Source organism: Chlorocebus sabaeus, chromosome 26 (assembly GCF_047675955.1).
Source record: "Chlorocebus sabaeus isolate Y175 chromosome 26, mChlSab1.0.hap1, whole genome shotgun sequence".
In the NCBI taxonomy this organism is placed as follows: Eukaryota; Metazoa; Chordata; class Mammalia; order Primates; family Cercopithecidae; genus Chlorocebus; species Chlorocebus sabaeus.
The window spans coordinates 20,364,194-20,385,917 of record NC_132929.1 but is presented as its reverse complement, the minus strand read 5'-3'; the positions used below and the strand labels follow the sequence as shown (position 1 = coordinate 20,385,917).

The window sequence follows — 21,724 nt, the reverse complement described above, 5'->3', positions numbered from 1 at the left end:
CATTAAACCAAATAACCAGAAGAACATAGTTAAAATAGCTATAGTACTCAAAATTACTGATTAATTATTGATTTAATAACTGATAAGAATGCTATTAAATGATGCTTATCTTATAGTTTTCTTACTCAGGTTTTTCTTCATTTATGCTGCATGTCATTTAAGTAAAAATTTTCCAAAAGGAATATACTACTTTGTCATTTCTAATTCTAAAACAATGACACATTAAAGGGAAATTCCACCAATGAAAATTCTCTTCTTTTCCCATCATATTCTGTTTGGCAGCATGTGTCTTCATTGTATTTTTTCCAATCTGAGTTTATCTATCAACTTTCTTCCTACCTGATATGCAAAGGCTTGTGGTGAGTTGTCAATTATTATAGTTTTTGAAAGATCTCTTCCAAGAATATTTAAGTCCTTTATATAGTTTCCTTGTACACAAACACAATGTTCACGGAAAAGCCGGTGCCTAAACATAAAAATAAAAACAAATTAAAAAAAAAAAAACTTTCTAAAAAGTAGAACATATACACACATATATATACCATAAGCTTTATAGGTTAAGCCATATTATTTTCTCTCTTGAAGGTAATTCAAACACAAATATGGGCCTAAGCGTTGGGCTGCCATTTTACTATAAAAATTCTTAGCAATTATTGAAAGCTTACAACCAAATATTACTAGGCCTTAAAGAACTTGAGTTTATCCCAAAATGTTATAATTAAATTATAAAGGGGGATTAAAAACTCTAAATTGTTTTTGTAATTTATTTACCCAGGAAAGCTCAGCTCAGATGCAGCATCTGGTTGTCAGCGAGGTCCTGCTTTTTAACCAATTTTCCAGATGGTTGACTGAGGCACAAGGAGGTCAAGTGACTTGCCCAAGGTCACACAGTAAGTCAGTGGTTAGCCCCGCATTGGAACCCAGGATCCTCCTGGCTCCCAGTCCTTGGCTCTAACCAGTGGACCACACAGCCTCCCTATCCCTGTACATGCCAGAATAGAAAATATAAGAAGGAATGTTTCTGTGTTGGCATTTGAAAAAATGCTTTTTAGATTTCCTTATATTTTTTGAGAAAAGGTACTAAGACCAAAACATTCCATCATTTCAACTTTTCCTAAACACCCCTCTTTCTTTTAGTATATGTGTATGATCATTTGAAAAAACAGAGATTAAATGAAATGAGGAATTCAGATTTAAGTATCAAGTATTATAAATGTAAACCGATGTTTCACCCAAACAGAAAAATGCTACATCATTTTAGAAAGCTATTAAAGGATTTACAATAATACATACTAAAGTGATTATTATAATCTCAATTTATACCCAAAATATTAGTCTCTGAACATTACTAATGATCGATACATATAATAATTTTTTTCTACCTTGAAGTACTCTATTCTGTATATATTAATAATTGGTAAGTTGTCTTCCTTGTGTCTTAATCACACTAACAATTTTGCAAAACCTAGGACCTATTTGGACCTGCATTTTAAATTATGCGGTTTCAAGAAATGGGTATTTTCTACCCACAAAATATGTCGCACTGCTACCAAGAATAAATAAAAATCTACATATACACACACACAAACAAAAACTCAACCTTAAAATTATCAGTGCCAGTTGGTATGGCAAAAAGGAAGAATTTAACAGACAAAATGTATAAGCAGTTCTTTCCCCCTTCTTATAAGGAATAACTTTAATAATCACAGTCAAATGATCATCTGGCCCCTGGAAGGTTTAGTCAGTTCTACTTTGAAAAAACAAACAAAAAAGACTAAGTAACTTAATTCAAGCCTTGGTTGGGCCTAAATAAGATTCATTGTTTTATTTCTATAAACAATTGGATATGAGGAAATTGGAAAGGCAGATACAGCATGTAAATTCAAGTCACTGTTGATGCCTCTTCACCAATAGTGGCAAACTCACTGAGAAAGGAGACAAATGAATCTGTACGTGGATACTACAGTTATTTTAATTAAATTACAGTAAAAACCTTCCAATTATTCATTCAGGAATCTGAGGGTGTACAGCATGTATTTGCATTTTTAGAAGAAAACTATTTGTACCAGTCATCAAAGAGCAGTTTGTACCAGTCATCAAAGTCTACTCTTCCATGTGAGTAGACTTGCTTCTTTAGAAACTCATGAGATTTAGAGATCACAGGAATTTCTTTTTTTCTTTTCTTCTTTATTTTTTTTTTGAGACGGAGTCTCCCACTGTTGCCCAGGTTGGAGTGCAATGGTAGACTCTCAGCTCACTGCAACCTCTGCCTCCCAGGTAGCTGCGATTACAGGCGCCTGTGCCACCATGGCCAGCTAATTTTTTCTTGTATTTTTAGTAGAGACGGGGTTTCATTACGTTGGCCAGGCTGGTCTTGAACTCCTGACCTCGTGATCTGCAGGCCTTGGCCTCCCAAAGTGCTGGGATTACAGGCGTGAGCCACGGCGCCCGGCCTAGATCATAGGAATTTCTTAGAGTCTATCTTATCACCGACACAGACAATTCCCTATAGCACTCACAATCTACTGTTTGAAAAGCTTTTGCTGACCGGGCGCGGTGGCTTGCACCTGTAATCCCAGTACTTTGGGAGGCCAATGTGGGTGGATCACGAGGTCAGGAGTTCCAGACCAGCCTGACCAACACGGTGAAACCCTGTCTCTACTAAAAATACAAAAATTAGCTGGGCGTGGTGATGCGCGCCTATAATCCCAGCTAATCAGGAGGCTGAGGCAGGAGAATCGCTTGAATCTGGGAGGCGAAGTTTACAGTGAGTCAAGATCACACCACTGCACTCCAGCCTGGGCGAAAGAGCAACACTCTGTGTCAAAAAAACAAACAAACAAACAAAAATACAAGCTTTTGTTTCAGATTTTTCAAAATACAACTAGAAAGAACACATGGAAACCCTCAAGTGTGTAGGTTTTATAAATCTGGTTTAAAAGAGGATTGTTAATTTATAACACATTGTCACAGCATGACTATCATTTGTTCCTCTTTAGTAAATGAAAGCTCCAAGAGGGAAGAGCTTGTGTTGCTCACCACTGTTTCCTGGAATATTGGAGGTGCCGAATAGAAATCATTATAATGAATGAAGTCATCAAAACAAAATCACTGGGTATACTTTAGTAAAGTGAGGTAAAATTAGTATAAATTACAATATACTTTTGTGAATAGAAAATACCATTTCCCATTTGTGTGATTGCAGCTTACTGATTTTGATCCTTTAGATTAAAAAAAAGATACCACAACTTTAGAAGAAAAAACCCTCCAAAATATGAACATTAGGAAAAGTATTTCAGCGTACTTGCAACCACTGAATAATAAAGGTACTGTTAACAGCACAAAATACAGTTTAGGATTTTCCAGTAAGACAACATGGGAAAAGTATTTAAGAAAATTAATACCCAGCTGCGCTGAGTGCAGTGGCTCACGCCTGTAATCCCAGCACTCTGGGAGGCCAAAGTGGGTGGATCACTTGAGGTCAGGAGTTCAAGACCAGCCTGGCCAACATGGATGAAACCCCGTCTTTACTAAAAACACAAAAAATTAGCCAGGTGTGCTGGCATGCACCCATAGTCCCAGTTACTTGAGAGGCTAAGGCAGGAGAATCTCTTAAACTCAGAAGGCAGAGATCGCAAACTGCACTCCAGCCTACGTAACAGAGTGAGAACTGCCTCAAAAAAGAAAAGAGAGAGAGAGAAAGAAAGAGAGAGAGAAAGAAAGAAAGAAAGAAAGAGAGAGAAATTTCGCAGCCAGCTATTAAAGTTGGTTTTTTTTTTTTTTTTTTTTTTTGTGAGACAGAGTTCTGCTCTTGTTGCCCAGGCTGGAGTGCAATGGCACGATCTCGCAACCTCCGCCTACCGAGTGGCTGGAATTACAGGCATGCATCACCACGCCCACTTAATTTTGTATTTTTAGTAGAGAAGGGGTTTCTCCATGTTGATCAGGCTGGCCTCAAGCTCCTGACCTCAGGTGATCAGCTGGACTCGGCCTCCCAAAGTGCTGGGATTACAGGCGTGAGCCACTGCTCCCGGCCCTATTAAAGCTTTTATGAGCCTTTTGTGTTATCTCTCTCAGCTATTGGTCAAAAACTCAAAGATTAACTCCTCATCTTAAAGGATACAGCAAGACTGCTGCAGTCTTACTATCTCACTTCAGCTGACAAAATAATGGAACTAATTATCATAATGTTTTAAAATCACCACAGCACTCCCACTAACCAGGAACACACTGCATCTGCTGGCTCAGGGCACACACAAGGAACTGAGTCCAGTCAGGATAACCTGAGTGACTAAGCCCATTGTAATTTCCAATTAGATTCATGTAACATTTTCTTTCCATGGAAGATAAATTTGCTTTCAAAAAAAGCAAGAGCTTAATTTGATCCTTTCTGCTAAAAAATAAATTTTATTTCTCTATGCCATTAAAAAGTAAAATTAACATGCATTATCTCAGAGACGTATGGAGATGAAACATCATGCACAATGTGGAAAAATTCCACACAACCCCCCAAACCCCTGTCTCCCCCAATCCCAAAAGAAATGAGGATATAGATGTCACAGTGAATAAAGGCACTGGATCTTTGTATCTTTAAAGAACGTCTGTCTGGAGTTCCATCATTAGGAACTCTTTTAAAGAGTTTAGGGGCTTAAAAAATTCATTTATATTCACCATTCAACACATATGCAGCCAACTGAAAATGGCCATTAAAATGAAATAGAATCAGTAATTTCATAGATCAGTGTGACAGACATTTCCACTATTTCTTAATTAAATTTACCTGACCAGTTGCTTTTTAGGGTCTAGTATGTTCAGTAACTTGTCTGCATACACCTTCTTAGAAGCAGTAAAAAGAATGATCTATAAATTCAGGGGAAAAGAAGTAATCATTATACATGGTCTAAATATGGGTACTATATTGAATAAAATAAAAATACATATGTAATTAGCTTAAGCATGTTTACCTCATACATCTGAGACATTCGTTCCAGGAATTCCCTGAAAAATGGTCTTAATCTCACATAAACCTGAGGAAATACAAAGATAGATTTCAGCAAATAAACATACAATGGAAAACCACTTCTTTTTAAGATGTGCTGTATTCTAACTTTGATTATAATGAAAAAGTTCATGTTTTAAAGTATAGAAATATTAACTAAGTACCACTCAAACCAAATATATTTCACATACAAGCGATCACTTAAAACAATCTCTTTGGTGGGATAATAATAATCACTGATGATCAATTCATTTTTACTAATAAAATAGCAGCATACAGTACTTCACTGGAATGTAATTTTAATAAACATTTAAGCTAAAAATGGAAAGTTTCCCTCTGAGATTTTGATCCACCAGTAAGCTCCATCTTCCAGCCAGGTAGAATCCATCCAATTGTGTCCACCTCTAGCTGACCTGTCTCAATGACCTTCCTCAATAATTACTCAGAACTCCTTCAAACCACCACCTGCTAAAAATATCTATTTTATATTTATACCAAAGTAAATAATATTCAAAAGGAAACGTCTGGATTGGTGGGTTTAAATAACCTCAATTTTTCAGAAATCAATCTTGCTATTCTACATTTAATGATTCAGATGTGGCATCTAAATTAGCACTATTGGTTACTTGAGATTAAAATTCTAATAGTCAAACACAACAGTTCTCAAAACCTAATGGTCAGTATCACAAAAGACTACAGTACCCACAGAGCTGCTTTACATACATTATTTTATTATTTCTGTCTCTCTTTGCCTACATTTAATATAGCTCCTATAATCTAATATTCAAAAAAGCCATGAGCATCCATTAAAACTATTTACATTCTGACTCCTCTAAATTGTATTCATTATGTTACAAAATTTTACAGAAAGAAAAATACTGTACTTCATTCAAAGGTGACTATTATAATTTCAGATACCACAAATAATAAGTATTTATTGAACTAGATTCACAGATTCAGATTAAAAACAAACAAAACACTTTGTGGTAGCAACAAATTCAAATCTAGGCTTAATGGAGTTTCAATTCTGGCATCCATGTATATGCACACAAAAATGCCCCCATGACAAAAATCTAGTTCTGGGAATATTTTAAGGCAAAATAGAGAATTTCCTTAAGAACTGAGCACTTATAGGAGACAAATTTTGTTTGTTTGAGACGGAGTTTCACTCTTGTGGCCCAGGCTGGAGTGCAGTGGCGCGATCAATCTCGGCTCACTGCAACCTCCGCCTCCTGGGTTCAAGTGATTCTCCTGCCTCAGCCTCCCAAGTATGGGATGGGATTACAGGCATCCGCCACCACAACTGGCTAACTTTTTGTAGAGATGCGGTTTTGCCATGTTGGGCAGGCTGATCTCAAACCCCTGACCTCAGGTGATCTGCCCGCCTTGGCCTCCCAAAGTGCTGAGATTACAGGCATGAGCCACCAAGCCAGGCCAGAAGACAAATTTTGAATGATCATTACTATGCTAATAATATCACTCTGTCCCCTTCTTTGGGTTAAAGGTTTACTTGTTTTTAATCTTATTAGTCTTTTTCTTTTTTTTTGAGGAGTCTTGCTCTTTCCCCCAGGTTGGAATGCGGTGGCGCCATCTCGGCTCACTGCAACCTCCACCTCCAAGGTTCAAGCAATTCTCCTACCTCAGCCTCTGGAGCAGCTGGGATTACAAGTATGCGCCACCACGCCCGGCTAATTTTTGTATTTTTAGTAGAGACGGGGTTTCACCATGTTGTCCAGGCTAGTCTCAAACTCCTAACCTCAAGAGATCTGCCTGCCTCCCAAAGTGCTGGGATTACAGGCATGTAATCCTATTACACTCTGCCCGGCCTAATCCTATCAATCTTGACTAATCAAAAACAAAGTAAACCATACACCACTCGTCAAAGCAGAAGAAAAGAAACAAATCCTCAGCATCCAATCACCATCATTTAGGATGGGGTCTAAAAATTTTAACTATAGTTGCTCTTCTAATCAATTTTAACATTCTCATCCTGAAACATTTGGTGTAGTTTGTAGCCTTGATTGAAAACCACAAACACCTTATTTCTTTGGTAAGCCAAATAATGACAGATTTATATATATATTATTTTACTAACAAAATCACTTTAATCAACTGAGTCTTTTCAAAATAGATTTGTGATGGTTAAGAAAAACCCATCTGCCGGGCGCGGTGGCTCAAGCCTGTAATCCCAGCACTTTGGGAGGCCGAGACGGGCGGATCACGAGGTCAGGAGATCGAGACCATCCTGGCTAACACGGTGAAACCCCGTCTCTACTAAAAATACAAAAAACTAGCCGGGCGAGGTGGCGGGCGCCTGTAGTCCCAGCTACTCCGGAGGCTGAGGCAGGAGAATGGCGTAAACCCGGGAGGCGGAGCTTGCAGTGAGCTGAGATCCGGCCACTGCAGTCCAGCCCGGGCTATAGAGCAAGACTCCGTCTCAAAAAAAAAAAAAAAAAAAAAAAAAAGAAAAAAGAAAAAAGAAAAACCCATCTATTCTGCCAATACTTTTTCTGAATTCCATCTCAAGGTAGATGATAAACTATAAACTATCAGAACCTTTTACTTGTTGCCAGTGTTCATCACTCACAGGCAGTTAGTAACCAAAAATATTTCATTTTTTCAGATATATATAAATGTTTTATTTTCAATATCCCTATTATCACTTGCTCCATATACAGGTTGAATGTCCCTTATTTGAAAATGCAAAATGATCCAATGAGCATTTCCTTTGAATGTCATGTCAGTGCTCAAAAAGTTTCAGGTTTTTTTTTTTTTTTTTTTTTTTTTTTTTTTTTTTTTTTTTTTTTTAAAGACAAAGTTTCACTCTGTTGTCCAGGTTGGAGTGCAGTGGCGTAAACAGGGCTGCTGCAGCCTCAACCTCCTGGGCTGAAGTGATCCTCCTGCCTCAGCCTTCCATGTAGCTGGGATGACAGGTGCATAACACCACGCCTGGCTTTAAACAATTTTTCTTTTGGTAGAGATGGGCTCTTAGTATCTCACTATGTTGTCCAGGCTGGTCTCAAACTCTTAGGCTCAAGCAATATTGCCTTGGCCTCCCAAAGTGCTGGGATTATAGGTATGACTGATCACACATAAGTTGCAGATTTATTTTTTTTTTTGGTGATACCGTCTCATTCTGCTGCCCAGGCTGGAGTGCAGTAACATGATCTTGGCTTACTGCAACCTCTGCCTCCCGGGTTCAAGCAATTCTCATGCCTAAGCCTCCCCAGTAGCTGGGGTTATAGGCGTGTGCCACTACATCCGGCTAATTTTTGTATTTTTAATAGAGACGGTTTTCACTGTGTTGGCCAGGCTGGTCTCGAACTCTCGAACTCAGGTGATCTGCCCGCCTCAGTCTCCCAGGGTGCTGGTATTATAGGCGTGAGCCATCACGCTTGATGATAAATTTCAGATTTTGAGGCATTTCAGATTTCACATTTTTTGAATTAGGGATATTCAACCTGCAGTAAACTAAGATAAGCAGGGCCTCTTTGAGATTTATTCCCTCTGAACACAACACAATTCCACTGCACAAGAATACGTCTAGTTAACAATATTTTCCAACCATAGTAAGTGGAACATTGTTCAAAGGGGACATTTTCCAACTTCTGATACGGTGACTTCCAGATTAGGTCAAAGCTATAGCTTCATTGTGCATACTACTACTTTAACTCTACTTAAATATAACATGCATCTTAAAATTTGACATTGCTTTTAAAATGTGTTTGTTTACTGGGGATAAAAGGTGGCACTGAAGATAAAGGAACATGTTGCTAGAGTGTTTCTTTACGATGAGAATAGAAAGAATAATTGTTGAAAGTAATAGTTCCTATCCTCAGAACAGATTCACCATGTGAACAAGAAGGTGTTTCAGTATTAAAAGACACAGGCAGAGAATGAGGTAGTTAGCAGGAAGGAAAGTGGGAAGAAACAAAGAAAGGTACTGGGCTGGGGTTAGGGCCACATGGGGTTGTGCCACGTGATGCAAAGGCAAAATCTCAGAAACAGTAGTAGAGATGAGATATAAAGCCAGCAGCATCTAAGTCATCTGGATATAGAAAAGTGTGAACAGAGATATACAAGTCAAGAAGCACTACGTACTGTCTGGTAAGAACAAATAAAGAACATCTGTCAGGTACATATAATACAATGAGTTTAACTCTTGAGACTACCATTACTTTATTGTGTTAGGTCAGAGATACAAGAACAGACAGATGCACACATAGACATGCCTCCGAATGCTTCAAAATCTATTCCACAAACAGCATTAGCTCCATTTTTCTTCTAATTTTACTCTCATACGAAGATTCCTGAGCTGCCTACTTCCCATTTTCTACATTTCCTTAATCCATACCTTTCTCTACTTTACCTTCTTAAAACTTGCAACTCTTCAAAATTATGTAATCTCCCAAAGGCCAAAAGCTTCATTTCAGTCTAGTATACATGTTTCTTCAAATTGATAATTATTTGCAGCACAAATAATTTTAATATTTTTTCAGTAAACCAAATGTATTGTGAAAAATGTCAAAAGTTAAAAAATAACGCCAAATGTCATAAGAAATAATTATATTAAAAAACTATTCAAGATTACTACTTGAAGATACAGATTTATGAACATGTTTATTATGCAAAACTTTAAAAAATGAACATCTATCAGAATATCTGTAAAAGGGTGTTGTAGTGCCAGGCATGGTGGCTCACGCTTGTAATCCCAGCACTTTGGGAGGCCGAGACAAGTGGATCACCTGAGGTCAGGAGTTTGAGACCAGCCTGACCACAACATGTTGAAACCCTGTCTCTACTAAATATACTACTAAATGTACAAAAATTAGCCGGACGTGGTGGCGTGCACCTGTAGTCCCAGCTACTGGGGAGGCTGAGATAGGAGAATTGCTTGAACCCAGGAGACAGAGGTTGCAGTGAGCTAAGATGCACCACTGCACTCCAGCCTGGGCAACAGAGTGAGACTCTGTCTCAAAAAAAAAAAAAAAAAAAAGTGTTGTGAAGTGATTTTACCACAATTTAAATTTTACACAGAACATGAAAATATATGTGTGTGTGTGTGTGTGTGTGTGTATATATATTTTTTAATGGAGTCTCGCTCTGTTGCCCAGGCTGGAGTGCAATGGTGTGGTCTTGGCTCACTGCAACCTCCGTCTTCCGGGTTTAAGTGATTCTCCTGCCTCAGCCTCCCAAGTAGCTGGGGTTATAGGCGTGTGTCACCACAACTGGCTAATTTTTGTATTTTTAGTGGAGATGGGATTTTGCCATGTTGGCCAGGATGGTCATTCCTGACCTCGTGATCCGCTTGCCTTGGCCTCCCAAAGTGCTGGGATTACAGGTGTGAGCCACCGTGCCCAGCCATATGTATAATTTTTAAACACCCACTACACTAATACTACTTGATATGAATAATACCTGATGGTCTGTATTTTTTAGTATTAAGATAAAAATTGTATATAGATAGTACTGAAAAGCTATTAAGAGTTAACATAGCTGGATTTTTAAAAAGTAGTCATTGGCTGGGTGCGGTAGGTCACGCCTGTAATCCCAGCACTTTGAGAGGCCAAGGCGGGCGGATCACCAGAGGTCAGGAGTTCAAGACCAGCCTGGCCAACATGGTGAAAACCCCATCTCTACTAAAAATACAAAAAATTAGCTGGGTATGGTGGTGCACACCTGTAGTCCCAGCTACTTGAAAGGCTGAAGTGGGAGAATCACTGGAACAGGGAAGGTGGAGGTTGCACTGAGCTGAGATTACACCACTGCACTCCAGCCTGGGTGATCGAGGAAGACTCTATCTCAAAAAAAATAAATAAATAAATAAAATAAAAAATAAAAAAGGTAGTCATTAAAATGACAACCCACTTATAAACTGATTCTAGATATTGTGTGGTAAAGTCTGTCTAAAATAAAACTCATGTCTAATTATACAATTTCAAGTTATATACTTAGTAATTTCTTATACACTTAGTAATATACTAAGTTATATACTTAGTAATGCTTATTAAACCTTAATCTAATATCATAGATAATTTTGATAGTATGACTCCCCCCAAAAATTACATGTGAGTCTTTTTAGGAAAAATACTTCTAAATGATTTTTAGGCCCAGATAATATGACCATAACTTTATTTGTTTTTTGAGACAGAGCCTCACTCTGTTACCCAGGCTGGAGTGCAGTGGTGCAATCTCAGCTCACTGAAACCTCCACCTCCTGGGTTCAAGCAATTCTCTGCCTCAGCCTCCCAAATAGCTGGGCTTACAGGGGTCCAACACCACGCCTGACTAATTTTTTTGTATTTTTGGTAGAGATGGGGTTTCACCATCTTGGCCATGCTGGTCTTAAACTCCTGACCTCGTGATCCACCCGCCTCAGCCTCCCAAAGTGCTGGGATTACAGGGGTAAGCCACAGCACCCAGCAGACCATAACTTTCAAAAAGAAACATCTTTGATACTTTTTCCATGATATCCTTCCAATTCCATTGTAGCAATAGGTTTTAAAAAATGATGAATCCAAGGAATCACCCACTTAAGAGTATGACATCTGTTTTCCCTTAATCAAAAAGATGACTGGTCAGTGCTATTTCTTATTTAATTAAGCAAGAAGAATTAAAACAGTAGAAAACCAACAAAGTTGGGGAATATAAAGAAAGAGATGCAGCCAGGTGTGGTGGCTCAATGCCTATAATCCCAAACTGCTAGGGCATTTTGGGAGGCCGAGGTGAGCAGATCACTTGAGCCCAGGTAGTTTTGAGACCAGTCTGGGCAACATGGCGAAACCCTGTCTCTACAAAAAAAATATAAAAATCAGTCAGGCGTGGTGGAACTCGCCTGTAGTCCCAGCTACACAGGGGGCTGAGGCAGGAGAATTGCTTGAACCCAGGAGGTTGAGGCTGCAGTGAGCTGTGATCATGTCACTGCACTCCAGCCTGGGTGGCAGAATGAGACCCTGTCTCAAAAAAACAACCACAACAAAAAGAGAGAGAATGAGATGCTACCATTAACTGAAAAAATCTTACCATCAGTAGATACCACAAATGTACAAGTGGCTGTACCAATTTTTTAACTCTTCTGTACACCTCAGTTTCCCTATCTATAAAATAAAGGATATAACAACAATATCTACATCATAAGGTTGTTGTGAAGCTTAAATAACTTAATACATGTAAAGTACCTAGAACAGTGTCTGGTACATTCAAAGTGCCAATAGCTATTAGCTATTATTATCTATCTCATTGTTTAAAAGTAATCAATCACAAGAAGAGCTGGAGTGAGTATGATTCTATTGGGCAGAACTGGGCAACCTCAATTCCAAAGAGAAAGCCCTACAGCCACAATCTATACTTTTGGAAGAGGGAAATAACAAACTGTTTCAGTAAACTGTTTAACTTAGTTAATATTTTCTTGGCATCAATACCAGAGTTTAAAGATAAAACCCAAACCTTCTCCAAGGAAAGAGGGTTGCTCAGGTAGGCCCTAGGGTGGTCTCAATTTCATAACCCACTAAGTGATTTTATAGCAGTTATCTTTTGCTTCACAAAATTCCAATAAGAGGCAGATAGATGCTGGGGGTAGTATTTGTAGGTAGATAAATCTGGGATGAATAGGTAAACACTAAAACCAATAAAAATAAAAACAAAACAACAAAAATCCCTAAATTAAAAGCTCCTGCAGCTGGGCACAGTGGCTCACACCTATAATCCCAGCACTTTGGGAGGCCGAGGTAGGCGGATCTGCTGAGGTCAGGAGTTCGTGACTAGCCTGGCCAACATGGTGAAACCCGGTCTCTACACAAAAATACAAAAACTAGCCGGGCGAGGTGGCGGGTGCCTGTAGTCCCAGCTACTCGGGAGGCTGAGGCAGGAGAATGGTGTGAACCCGGGAGGCGGAGCTTGCAGTGAGCTGAGATCCGGCCACTGCACTCTAGCCTGGGCCACAGAGCAAGACTCCGTCTCAAAAAAAAAAAGAAAAAAAAAAAAGTGCCTGCAAACCCTTACTCTATTAAACAGAAATCAACCTGAAAAGAAATTTTTTGAAGAGTACAGGCAGGGCATGGTGGCTCACACCTGTAATCTCAGCATTTTGGGAGTCCGAGGTGGGAGGACTGCTTGAGCCCAGGAGTTTGAGACCAGCCTGGGCAACACAGAGAAACCCCATCTCTACAAGAAGTACAAAAAAGGGCATGGTGGCACATTTCTGTAGTCCCAGCTACCACCTGGGACGCTGAGGTGAGAGAATGGTTTGAGCCTGGAAGATAGAGGCTATAGTGAGCCGAGATTGCGTCAATGCACTCCAGCCTGGGCAACACAGCGACACTATGCCTCAAAAAAAAAAAAAAAAAAAAAAAAAAAAGTCAAAGTAGGATAAAATGAAGCTTAATGTATTCATATAGGTGATTTATATTAAAAGTTACCAATGGAGCTGGGCATGGTGGCTCATGCCTGTAATCCCAGTACTTTGGGAGGCTGAAGTGACCAGCCTGGCCAACATGGTGAAAACCCATCTCTACTGAAAATACAAAAATTAGCCAGCCGCGGTAGCACGTGCCTATAATCCTAGCTACCTGGAAGGCTGAGGCAGGAGAATTTCTTGAACCTGGGAGGCAAAGACTGTGGTGAGCCAAGACAGTGCCATTGCACTCCAGCCTGGGCAACAGATTGAGACTCTGTCTCAAAAAAAAAAAAAAAAAGTTACCAATGAAGCATAATTTTCATCAGGGAAAAATCTGCCATTATAGTGTATGTACATATATTTGCATATATAAAAAAACTTGATGTATTTACATTAATAAAAGTTTAGTCAAAACAATGGCCATTTTAGTAAAACAAAAATGTTACCTTTAAACTCAAACTCTGAAGTTCAAAGGAAATGAAGCCTCCAATTTAACGTAATCAACTGTCACATCTTCTAAATTTAAAGCCATTAAGTAAGAACTTTCCACATAGTATGTTTTCTTTTCTTTTCTTCTTCCTTTTTTTTTTTTTTTTTTGGAGACACAGTCTCGCTCTGTTGCCCAGGCTGGAGTGTAATGGTACGATCTCAGCTCACTGCAACCTCTGCCTCCTGGGTTCAAGCAATTCTCCTGCCTCAGCCTCCCTAGTAGCTGGGACTACAGACGCCTGCCACCACACCCAGCTAATTTTTTGTATTTTTAGTAAAGATGGCTTCACCATGTTGTTTAGGCTGGTCTCGAACTCTCTGACATCAGATGATCTGCCTGTCTCAGCCTCCCAAAGTGCTGGGATTACAGGTGTGAGCCACCTTGGCTGCTGGCCTGTATGTTTTTTTCTCCTCTTTTTTTTGAGACAGGCTCTCTGTCACCCAGGGTGGAGTGCAGTGGTGTGATCACAGATCACTAGGGCCTGAAGCTTCCGGGGTTCAGGTGATCTTCCCAGCTTCCGAAGTAGCTGGGACTAGAGGTGTGTGCCACCTATTTTTGCATTTTTTGTAGAGACAAGGTCTCACTACATTCCCCAGGCTGGTCTTGAACTCCTGAGTCCAAGCCATCCTAGGGCTCCCAAAGTGCTATAATTACAGGCATGAGCCATCACACCCAGCATATATTTTAATGAATCGTTCCTAATTTTAAAATATACATTTTAGACAAAGAATCCCCATGAAATACATTTTTTCACATTTTTGAGAAGTGGAGAACTATTGGTTTCATTTGTATCTTCTCCTTTTTTAGTCAATTAATAATGAATAATTATGATGAAAAAATTAGTACCAATAACTACACTTACTAATAAGGATGGGAAAGTGACTTCAAAGTTATTCTAAAGTAGTATTAATATTCATCTACAATTAATTATTGAATTATTATTCCCTACAAGCTAAAATATTGGTTTCATCCTCCATGCTATGTAATTATGACCCTGAAATGTGTTTCTGATTTCTCAGTGTCTCGCTCAAGCAATCCTCCTGCCTCAGCCTACCGAGTAGCTGGGACTATAGGTGCTCCCCCACCATGCCCGGCTAATTTTTTGATATTTTTTGTAGGGACAGGATCTCACACTATCTTGCCCAGGCCAGTCTTGAACTCCCAGGCTCAAGCATTTCTCTCACCTCAGCCTTCCAGTACAGGGATTACAAGCAAGTCACTGCCCCTGGCCTCAAATGTTGTTTTTTTTTTTAAGGCACAAATATACATGCTACTTTTATAGAACAAAAATATAGTTTATGAATCTCAAGAACAAAGTGCATGCTGGTTAGTATCAATTTAAATCAGAACTTGAGAAAAAAATTAGGTATTTACTATAAAATTATAAATTTAAATGATTGGTTTCTTTCCTTCATGAAGCAAAAATAAAGCTCGCTTTTCTAGAAAAGACTGTAAAAAGGAGACAGAAGCAAGTGACCCTCTACTTCTCTTGTTCTTTCTTTTCTTTTCGAGATGGAGACTCGCTTTGTCACCCAGGCTGGAGTGCAGTGGCGTGATCTCGGCTCACTGCAACCTCCACCTCCTGGTTTCAATTGATTCTCCTGCCTCGGTCTCCCTAGTAGCTGGGATTATAGGCGCCCGCCACCACGCCTGGCTAATTTTTGTTTTATTTTGTGGAGATGGGGTCTTGCCATATTGGCCAGGCTGATCCTGAACTCCTGACCTCAGGTGATCTGCCCATCTCGACCTCCCACAGTGCTGGTATTATAGGCGTGAGCCACTGCACCTGGCCCTACTTCTCTTGTTCTGTGGTATGAAAATTATCCTAAGCTGTAAGATTCCCAAGAAAACTGAAAGAATGGGGACGCGGGTAAGCTCTGCTAACCGTGGCCTTCCCCATCCACCTCTTCCCCCAACTTTTCCCATAAAAGCAACCTCTACTAATAAAACAAAGCATCTTTACAAGTAGCTCCCTACAGGGATCCTATCTGTCCTTGAGTGCTTACCACAATCTGATTTCTGGACAGCTGACCCAAAGTTTGTTGATTTTACTGATCTTCAGAAAGCCACTGACTGGCTAAAGTCTTATTGGTGAACAGAGTCAAAAATCAGATGCCCCTGCCAAGCTTTACAGAATGAGGAGTTGGACAACACAGTTACGTTTGGCTGCACTGTGGTGAAACATATGAGGTATCTTCTTTTTGTCTTCAATCAGCCACACTTGGGCTGAGTAGCTCTATTACATCTTCAAAAAACTGAGCTCCAGTTCTTGATGGAGACAGAGGAAGGTCATTGAGGAGGTGGTTCAGCTCAAGAGCTAAGTGAAAAATGTCTTTTGATTCAGTCCTGCTTGTGGATAGAAGTCATCTTCGGGATGGAAGAGGGAGTGAGATGACCTAGAGTCTTGAATTGGTGGATCTGCAGGAACAGAAACTAAATACAGTGGAGACCTCTTAACTGAGTAACACCACGAGATGGATTTCCTGACAATGTGCCAATATAGGCTAAATATAAAAATTAAATATGTGCAATAAAAGTGATCATGCACTTGTTTTTCCAGATATCAAATGCATTTGTACCATTTTATGAATACATGTTTTCTTAATAACTGATCATAAAACAATGTAAAAAAAAAAAACCAAGTTAAGAAAAATAGACCCCTTCAAACAAAAAGCCTATAATTTTGCCTATATGAGTGCCATTTCCTCACGTTTAAAAAGTAGGTTCTCCTTTCAAATGACTTTTTCTCCATATAGAAACTACAATCTGTCTACTCCACATAGTGTCAGTAGTAACATACATCAAATTTTAATTTGCGATAGATCTTTCGGTTTGTTTTTTAAATCCCCTAGAGAAATGAAATTCAAATTACACCTCAAGGTACTACTTTAGAATAATCTACCTGCTTACAAATTCTAAGACTTGCATTAACCAAGTTTATTTCTACGTAACAACCAGAAGAAGAGTATGTGTCATTCAGTCAGGCAATCTTTAAAAGTGAGTAGTGGCCACCTCAAATTTCCCTCAAACTTTGATTTTAAAAAAACTTTAAAGACCCACAACCAGATTACTCTGGATCTAATTTAAATTTTCTACATACATTTATAAGAATTTTGATGAACATTTGATTACTTACAATTTGAATATGTAAATTTACTGTATATACTCTCATAATTATTAGACCAGGAATCAGCAAACCTATGGCCAGTTGGCCAAATGCAGCCTGCTACTGATTTTTGTACACAAAGTTGTACTGGGACACAGCCATGCTTTTTCATTTATGTATTGTCCATGGCTACTTTCATGCTGCAATAGCAGAAAAAGCAGTCATGACAGGGACCATAAAACCTAAAATATTTACTGTATAGAAAAAGGTTGCCAACCCCTGATATAGACAATTATTAAAACATATAATACAATTACTTTAAATTATTTTGAAATGAAACAGAAATAACATGTAGAATTAAAATTAGTTATAGGTCAAACATAACAAATTTACCACAGAAAGAAAACGTAAAGTAAGTCCTAAGAGGACACTCCATCTGGCTTTCAGATGAATAATCTGATCTTTACATATAGAATATATATACATATATATGTAAATGCTATAAAACTAACATTCAAGAATATACAGATACACGCTATGGAACTATTCATTTAAAAATGGCTAATTTTGTCATGTAAATTTCACCTCAATACATTTTTTTAAAAAATAAGAGTATATGCAGTACTTTACAGATTTCTACCTTTAAGTGGGCCACATCATAGTACAGTGGTTAAATATTTAAGTTACATCTTACCTAATAATGTGGTTTCTCCAAAATCTCTTAGATCATCTCAGACCCTTGTGTATATTTCTTCTTTGCCAGTAGATGGAGACAACACCACTGAAAGTTTAAAAGACATCATTCCCTGTTTAAAGGGAGCTTGCTGGTCTGAAAACTGGGGGAACCCTAACCCAAAGATTTCTTCATTTATTTTTTAAAAAGACGGAATGGCTATGCCAAAACAAGAAATCCAAGGGAATGTACGCAATATTAACTACGGATATCCTAAAAAATTTACTGAAAAGTAACTAAACTCTGTCTGTGATACGGTAACTAAATCGTATTAAAATGCAATCATCTCTATAGCTTATAAGGTTCAAACTACCTGCTCTGTGCTCTCATTTAGGCTAAATCATTTATTTTTCAGTTTCAGCAAGTGTAATTCAGAATATATAAGAAAAAGAGCTCTTTGAATTCCAGAGGTAGATGCAGTACATATGTAGTTTTTGAATTAGTCATATATGCTGCTAGAAGCTTTTTATTCAAAATAAGACAACTATCCAGATCCACATGAAATAATAAGAACTTTAAAAAGAGAGTTAAAGCAGAAATGGTAGAAGCAGTAAGAAAAAAATCAATTTTATGATCATACTGAAGAAAAATGCTCATAAAAGGGAAGAATCAAATTTACCTACTTGTTTCTTATCTCACTACTAAAAATTACATAAATAGACCAAAAACCATCTGTAAGAAATTTCAATTTCAAACCTAGAAGCTTAAGAAGTCATCTCAAAATCATTATCTATATTTTTCAATTAATAGCTTTCCTTTCCAAATTCAAAGCCTTAAAGCCATTTTTTTTTCAAATGCAATCATGAAAAAAAACCCAAAAGCAAAAAACAAAGAAAAACCCCAACAAGGTTATCAAGCCTAAAAGAGAAAACTAAGATATCTCTACACTACTTACATCTGCCACAAGGACTCCTGTCCTTAAAGTCCACTAAACAAGAACAACCAATTTGATAGAGAATGTCTTAAGAAAAATACTTGTCTTAAACCAAACAATAATCAGTTTTGAAAGGGAATAGAAAAATCTTTAAATCTTTTAATTTTATGTATATTTTGCTTACCCTCTGATTATATATCAGGACTAAAATCAGCTTACATAAAAAGTGAATTCAGTATTCAAATATTTATTGCCATAGCTACAATACCTACCCTAGGTTAAAACTAGAACTGACAACTAAAATAAATTCTCTTACAACTCATTACTAGACAAAGTAGGTTAAAGTAGCCATGAACCACAAACTTCTATTTAACTCTTAAATTTCATGGTTTCTGTGAGACATAAACTATTATCTGCCAAGAAAACTATAACCACATTCTAACTGCCTTTAAGAGCACATAAACAACTAAACACCTTTTCATCATCCACATGGCAAATGCTCTGTGACTCTACTAAGTTAATCTTTAGGCTGGCTCCCTCTTGACAGACAACAAACTTCAATCCCCAATCTTTCAACAACTATTATATAATGCCAATAATGCTAGTTAAATAACAACCTCCAAAACAAAAAGGCACTTTGCAATTTTCAAAGTGTATTCACTTATATTATTAACTCAATCTTATAATAATGGGAAAACCTTAAAGTAAAAACTATGGCCAGCACACATAATCCACAGTGAAATGTTAATGATATTTGTATTTTGCACTGTTACCTGTCTATCAGCACAGATGAGACAGAAATGCTTAAACTGAAAGGCCTTAAGTAAAACAATAACTAGAAGAGTGTCCTGGAATTCTGAGATTAATTATAAAAGAGATGTACTAAAGTGTAATTTTCACAGACCACATTACTACTACAGGAAATAAAATGATCAACAAGGAATGAGTTTTCTTTGTATTAATTGGATTTTTGGAAAACAAAAACGAAAACACCAGGAGTTAACCTGGCAAGTTCCTCTTGAGGATCTATGATGTCAGTGCTCCTGCCTCCACCTGCTGGCAAACACATTACAAAACTAGCTGAGATCTCAAGGTAAGAAAGTTAGCATTTTTTGAGTAACAAATTAATGTTCTTTTATGTGATATCTAGCATGATGCTAATTTTGTTAATAAATCATTAAAATGTTGATGAAATCCATTATACATCTACAGGAAAACACATTTAATGTCACATACACAAAAAAATACAAAAGATTTTTTTTATCAGAATGTTATCAGGCCAAAAATCATCAAAAAACTTTTAATTACCTGATAAATGACATCTTGGAAAAGGACTGGAAAAGTAAGTGCTGCATCTTCTAGCTCATTTAGACTACAGTGCACTAGTGTTTCATCCTTAAAATAAAAAACACATATTGAATGAAACAAGATAGTAAAAGAAACTTCAAAGGATAATTTTACGTATTCTTTTTTTTTTTTTTTTGAGGCGGAGTCTCGCTCTGTCGCCCAGGCTGGAGTGCAGTGGCCGGATCTCAGCTCACTGACTGCAAGCTCCGCCTCCCGGGTTCACGCCATTCTCCTGCCTCAGCCTCCCGAGTAGCTGGGACTACAGGCGCTCGCCACCGCGCCCGGCTAGTTTTTTGTATTTTTTAGTAGAGACGGGGTTTCACCGGGTTAGCCAGGATGGTCTCGATCTCCTGACCTTGTGATCCACCCGTCTCGGCCTCCCAAAGTGCTGGGATTACAGGCTTGAGCCACCGCGCCCGGCCAATTTTACGTATTCTTAATCACCAAAAACCTAAAGCGCCCACTCATATGTGGAATTTTACATTTATAATATATTACTATATATGGCACAGCAATTTGGGATAAGAGTTTGTAAAGTCACTAGTTCTCAGGTGTAGCTCCTGGGCCAGCAAGCAGAATAAACATCATCTGAGAACTAGTTAGAAACGCAAATGTTAACCTCACTTCTGATGATCAGAAACTCAGGGGAGGGGACGGGTCTCAGCAATCTCTGTTTTGTTTTGTTTTTCTTTTTGAGGCAGAGTCTCCCTCTGTTGCCCAGACTAGAGTGCAGTGGAGCTATCTCAGCTCACTGTAACGTCCTCCTACTGGGTTCAAATGATTCTCCTGCCTCAGCCTCCTGAGTAGCAGGGATTACAGGTGCCAGGAATCATGCCTGGCTAACTCTTATATTTTTAGTAGAGACAGGGTTTCACTATGTTGGTCAAGCTGGTCTCAAACTCCTGACCTCAGGAACATTCCTCGGCCTCCCAAAGTGCTGGGATTACAGGAGTGAGCCACCGTGCCTGGCAACAATGTCTGTTTTTAGAAGCCCTTCAGATGATTTTGACACATGCTCAAGTTTGAGAAGCAAGGCTCTGAGTTCTGTAGTTGCCAACTTTCAGTTAAACCCACATGCATGTTACTTGTTTACAATTAGCAAATGTAAGTGTAGAATCTAATTATTAAAAATATATATTCTGTTCATGTAACTCTTCATCCTCCAACTTTTTATAAAGCATCTTACTTTAAGTAGATGTTTTAGTATCTCACAAATTGTGTTTCATACAATTTCACTAAACACCAGACGATCTGGGCTCACTGCAACCTCCACCTCCCCGGATTAAGCTATTCTCCCACCTCAGCCTCCCAAATAGGTGAGATTAGAGGCACACACCACCACGCCCGGCTAATTTTTGTATTTTTAGTGGAGATGGGGTTTCACTATATTGGCCAGGCTGGTCTCAAACTCCTGGACTCAAGTATCTGCCCGCCTTGGCCTCCCAAAATGCTTACAAGCGTGAGCCACTGTGCCTGACCTAGATAAATTTTCTGTCTTTCCTTTTAAAATTGAAATGAGATCTCACTTTGTTGCCCAGGCTGCAATGCAGTGGCACAATTGTAGCTCACTGCCGCCTCAAACTCCCGGCCTCAAGGGATCCTCCTGTCTCAGTCTCCTGAGTAGCTGGGACTACACGCTTTCACCATCAGGTTCATTCATTTCTTGTAGAGACGTGGGTCTCACTATGTTGTCTAGGCTGGTCTCAAATTCCTGGGCTGAATAGAGCCTCCCAAAGTGCTGGAATTACAGGCAGGAGACACGGTGCCTGGCTAAAATAAA

The 21,724-nt window shown here is 38.6% G+C and overlaps 1 protein-coding gene across 3 annotated transcripts in view; it reads right to left on the bottom strand.

Annotated features, from left to right (window-relative positions):
* CTDSPL2 (CTD small phosphatase like 2) overlaps positions 1-21,724 on the bottom strand; it is a 109,037-nt gene that overhangs the window by 6,236 nt on the left and 81,077 nt on the right. For all 3 annotated transcript variants that reach the window (XM_008016786.3, XM_008016784.3, XM_073012128.1), the window contains 4 exons: positions 19,906-19,992; positions 4,965-5,027; positions 4,781-4,860; positions 340-466 (listed from right to left, as the gene is read on the bottom strand). In XM_008016786.3, coding sequence (XP_008014977.1) covers positions 340-466; positions 4,781-4,860; positions 4,965-5,027; positions 19,906-19,992 — 357 coding nt within the window. The remainder of the gene's footprint in view (positions 1-339; positions 467-4,780; positions 4,861-4,964; positions 5,028-19,905; positions 19,993-21,724) is intronic.